The following is a 4,462-nucleotide window of genomic DNA, read 5'->3' as shown; positions in this document are numbered from 1 at the left end:
GCTTTTTCTAAATCCGTTGACCTTCAGGTAGGAGCGACTCATGAGGAGATCACGTGCTTATCAGTAAAGTTCGACTATCCTAAATTACCTGAAGCGACTCATGAGGAGATCACGTGCTTCTCAGTAAAGTTCGACTATCCTAAATTGGAATTTGGAAGTGAAGCAAATAAAATAGGGGAATGGTAGAATTTCACGTGTGAAGTTATTAAAGTCATGCTCGTTGTGCGGATGTGGACGTGGACAGCTATGTTTCTAGGCCAATGCGGGTTACGGGATTATTATAAATATGTTTTGTTATTAAAAAAGTTGCCTCCCGCGGATCTATAAACTGATCCTCACACGATTCGCAATTCAGCTAAGGCAAAATGGCTAAAATTCAAGGTCTAAGGGCGCCCTGCATCTGTTTGATTTCAATCTTTCTAATGATCATTGGAGTTGCAGAAGCTTCACCAAAACTAGGAAGAAGCAGTTTCCCAAATGGTTTCAAATTTGGTGCCGCTACATCTGCATATCAGGTTCCACTTTTATCATTAGCCCCTTCCACTAATTCATTCATTAATAGATTAAGTAACCCTCTGGTTTTTTTGTTTCACTGGTAATATTCTGAACTTGCAAATTCTAATTGTGTAACAGGTGGAAGGAGCTGCGCATGAGGGTGGGAAAGGCCCCAGCATTTGGGACACATTCTCCCACATTCCAGGTTAATTAGTGCATACCACGAGGTGGGTAATTTAATTTGGTGGCATGTATTATGTATTTATTGGTTGTTATTGAACGTTAATGCAGGTAAAATTGCGGATGGAAAGAATGGGGATGTTGCAGTAGATCAATACCACCGCTATAAGGTACAAATTAAAATTAATTGAAGAGTTGAAGCATTTTATTTCAGAACCTGAGCGTAATTGATTTTATATTTCAGAATATTTCAGAAATGTTATAAACATAAACGAAGTTTATGGAATGGATTTATTTGCAATTTCATGCAGGAAGATGTTCAGCTTCTTAAATACATGGGAATGGACGTGTATCGCTTTTCTATTTCATGGCCACGCATATTTCCCAGTACGTTGAATTAAGGAACAGTGATATGTTTACCTATAACACTACAATGGATTGTAAATGGCCGCTCTCATTTATTCTTTAAAATTTACAGAGGGCTCTCCCAGACACGGAGGAGTCAATGAAGAGGGAATTGCCTATTACAATAATCTCATCAACGAGATGCTCAAAAATGGTATATGAAAAACAAATGTTAGCTACCCATGTGAATAGTTTGATGTATATAACTACATGGCCATTTATACATGGATTTGAGTTTTGATGCAGGTATACAGCCTTTTGTTACACTGTTTCACTGGGACTTGCCACAAGCTCTGGAGGATGAGTATGGGGGATTCCGTAGCAAAAGAGTAGTGTAAGATTCACTCTCATAATTTTGTTGTAAATTCTTCTGAAATATCGAGACATTTGCTTCTGATGTATATTGATCACTCTTTCAGGGACGACTTTGGCTTCTTCGCAGAAGAATGTTTTCGAGCTTTTGGAGACCGTGTGAAGTATTGGCTAACTATAAACGAGCCATTTGTCTTCTCAGTATATGGCTACGATTTAGGGTTTCTCGCACCCGGCCGCTGTTCACATCCATTTGGAAACTGTACAGCCGGAGATTCTGCAACGGAGCGCTACACTGTAGGGCATAATTTGCTTCTTGCACATAGCGCCGCCGTAAAAATATATCGGACCAAATACCAGGTGAGGGATTATGATCTGTTTTAGATATTTAGACTGAATATATACCACTTTGAATATCTATTTGAAAATAAAATGCAGGCGAAGCAGAGAGGTTCCATCGGCATTGCGCTTGTAATGCCCTGGATAATGCCGTATTCAAAGAAGTCTTTGGTTGATCAACAGGCTACCCAAAGAGCACTTGACTTCACAATAGGGTGGTATGCACAATATCTGTATGAATTTGTCTTCCGCATTAGTATAGATTTTATGTCTTCCGATTGTAATGAACTAATGGTTCCGTATTCTTCTCATTGTCTTTGGTTGATTAACAAGCTCTCCAAAGATAGTTTGATTTCCCAATAGGGGAGAGATAAATAACGAGTTATGATAATTTGATAAATAACGAGTTATGATAATTTGATGGAAAAATTTGAGGTGAAATCTTGATTTATGTTATTTAAACTGCTTTTTTTTATTGTATATATGGATTCAGCACTCTAAAAAGCCTCTAAAGCTTTTATAATGTACCAGGGTTACCCATCAAGTTTGTGCTTTCAATAAATTCTTGTCAAATTTTATAAAAGGTAAACCAGAAAAACTTACCTGAAAATTTTTTTAAAAAATCACACTAAAAACAACTAAAATAAATAATAAATAATAAAAAAAAGTTACTGACATATTTAAATCATTAGACAAATAGACAAATGGTCAGTTTTTATTAAACATTTAGAAGCGTATAAGAGTCAGAGTTACGAGGATTCTGCTTAAAGCTAGCTAGTAGAAGTTATTTATGAAGCTTCACCTATAGGCCTGTAATGTAGAGTATACCAGCAATATGAAAATAAATCTTATTATTAATTTTTGTTTAGAGTTTTGTTATTAATTTTTGTTTAGAGTTTTGGTATTTGAAATTGATTTATAAGTTAAATTGTTGATTTTCTTTTTTGCCTTCTGTTAAATTTGATTTAAAATTCGATTTAGTTATTATTAATTAGAATTTTAATTAATAATTAATATTTTAAAATTCGATTTAGTTATTATTAATTAGAATTTTAATTAATAATTAATATTTTAAAATTTATAATATAAAGAAAAAGTCTATCTGGACATAATAATCATTGATTGATTCTATAAACTCGATTTGATTAATCTGTTTTAAGTTCTAAAGTGTTTTTTCACATTACAGGTTTTTAGATCCCTTGACGTCCGGGAAATACCCTGACTCTATGAGAAGGCTGGTGGGAGCACGTTTACCCCGATTTAGCCGTGAAGACGCGAAAGATTCAAGAGGCTCATTTGACTTTCTTGGTTATAATTACTATTCAACACAGTATGCGGTCAACAATCCAATTCCACCAAATCCACTGCACACTGACTATATTCTGGATGCCCGCGCTAATGTAACATGTAAGTGGCATCTGTACTCAGGAAATAACTATTCTAATCTCCATTTGCTGCAAAATTATTATTTTCATTGTAGATTTAGGAATATTTGGAAATGCAAGAGATAAAAATGAAATAAAGTAGATTATTCGATTTCATTGCTGTAAATATTTTGAAAATTTACAATTGGGTATGTTAACTAAAATCAACTGTTTCACTATTTATATTAATCAATTTTTCTGAACATTTCAGAATTTAGTCAATTTCAAACAAATATCAATTAATTAATATCGAATATGTTTTGGTACTCAAACTTTCTCGTGGATTGCCGTATTTATTATGTATTGTATAAATTTTGACGTTAACATAATTGTTGGTGGTTCAGATGAAGTAAATGGACATTTCATTGGATCGACCGTAAGTATATGGTTTATATATATATATATTTTAATTTGACTATAAATTTTATTAAATTAAATTATATGTAGACATGAATATCCGTTTGCAGGAAGGTGTGAGCTTATTTAGATCTTATCCCGACGGAATAAAGGATGTAATAAATTATACGAAGCATCGTTATAACAACCCTCCCATTTACATCACAGAGAATGGTGGGTGAACCTTCAATCATTGAATAACAATTTTATAAAGAGCTATGAATTTCATGGTAATTCAAAACACGTATGGGTTTCAACAGGATATGCGGGTTTTGACAGCGGCACAACCCCACTGGAAAAGGCGTTAAATGATTCGAATCGAGTGAAGTACCATTATGAACATCTATCAAACTTACTGGAGGCCATAAGGTGCGTTGCGTTCAACATAAGATTTAGGTGTTATTATTTGAGAATGGTTATTGACGTGGCTCTGCTACTTTGCAATGTCATAAAATAAATGACAGGGACGGCGCTGATGTCCGAGGTTATATTCTGTGGTCGCTGCTGGACAATTTCGAATGGTTTAATGGATATAATGTTCGATTTGGTTTACATTATGTGGATTACAAGCACAATTTAAAGCGATATGCGAGGGCATCTGCATATTGGTTTAAACACTTCCTCAAGATTTAAAATACTTTGTGCTTTAAATTTGGACTAAACAAATAATTAAATGCATGCCTGTGTATGTTGACAAAGCTGGGCATATCTTTTGTCTTTGAATGTTAAACTGACAAGCATATTTTTCTGCCCAATTGGCATCTTAAGTTTTATTTAAAATTATCTTTTGTTTTTGAAGGTTGAAAAAGTCTATCCTAAATGCTTCATGGTTTATCTTCCGGAATAGTTGTTTACAAATTATGTTTTTTTCCTTGAAAGTTATGGAAATTTTGATTATATTTTGAAAAAAT

General features: G+C 33.9%; 1 protein-coding gene across 1 annotated transcript; it reads left to right on the top strand.

Moving 5' to 3' along the window:
* The first annotated feature begins 365 nt into the window (after positions 1–365).
* Positions 366–4,184, top strand: LOC149261533 (beta-glucosidase 13-like). Its single transcript, XM_089369595.1, has 13 exons — positions 366–515; positions 634–700; positions 787–845; positions 987–1,062; positions 1,154–1,234; positions 1,327–1,414; positions 1,500–1,752; positions 1,831–1,949; positions 2,918–3,138; positions 3,500–3,531; positions 3,623–3,725; positions 3,812–3,920; positions 4,016–4,184. The coding sequence occupies exons 1-13, from the start codon at positions 366–368 to the stop codon at positions 4,182–4,184; spliced, it is 1,527 nt and encodes a 508-aa protein (XP_089225721.1).
* Positions 4,185–4,462: the final 278 nt, after the last annotated feature.

This window comes from Pinus tabuliformis, chromosome 6, assembly GCF_031772625.1.
Source record: "Pinus tabuliformis cultivar Carrire ecotype Pingquan chromosome 6, CPIR1, whole genome shotgun sequence".
Lineage (NCBI taxonomy): Eukaryota > Viridiplantae > Streptophyta > Pinopsida > Pinales > Pinaceae > Pinus > Pinus tabuliformis.
Note: the sequence above shows the minus strand (reverse complement) of the source record. Positions and strands in the feature narration are given on the sequence as shown.

Coding starts and splice junctions, on each gene's coding strand:
- LOC149261533 (XM_089369595.1), top strand. CDS start 366: ATGGCTAAAATTCAAGGTCTAAGGGCGCCCTGCATCTGTTTGATTTCA. Junction 1,235..1,326: donor CAACGAGATGCTCAAAAATG/GTATATGAAAAA, acceptor GTTTTGATGCAG/GTATACAGCCTTTTGTTACA. Junction 1,753..1,830: donor TATATCGGACCAAATACCAG/GTGAGGGATTAT, acceptor AATAAAATGCAG/GCGAAGCAGAGAGGTTCCAT.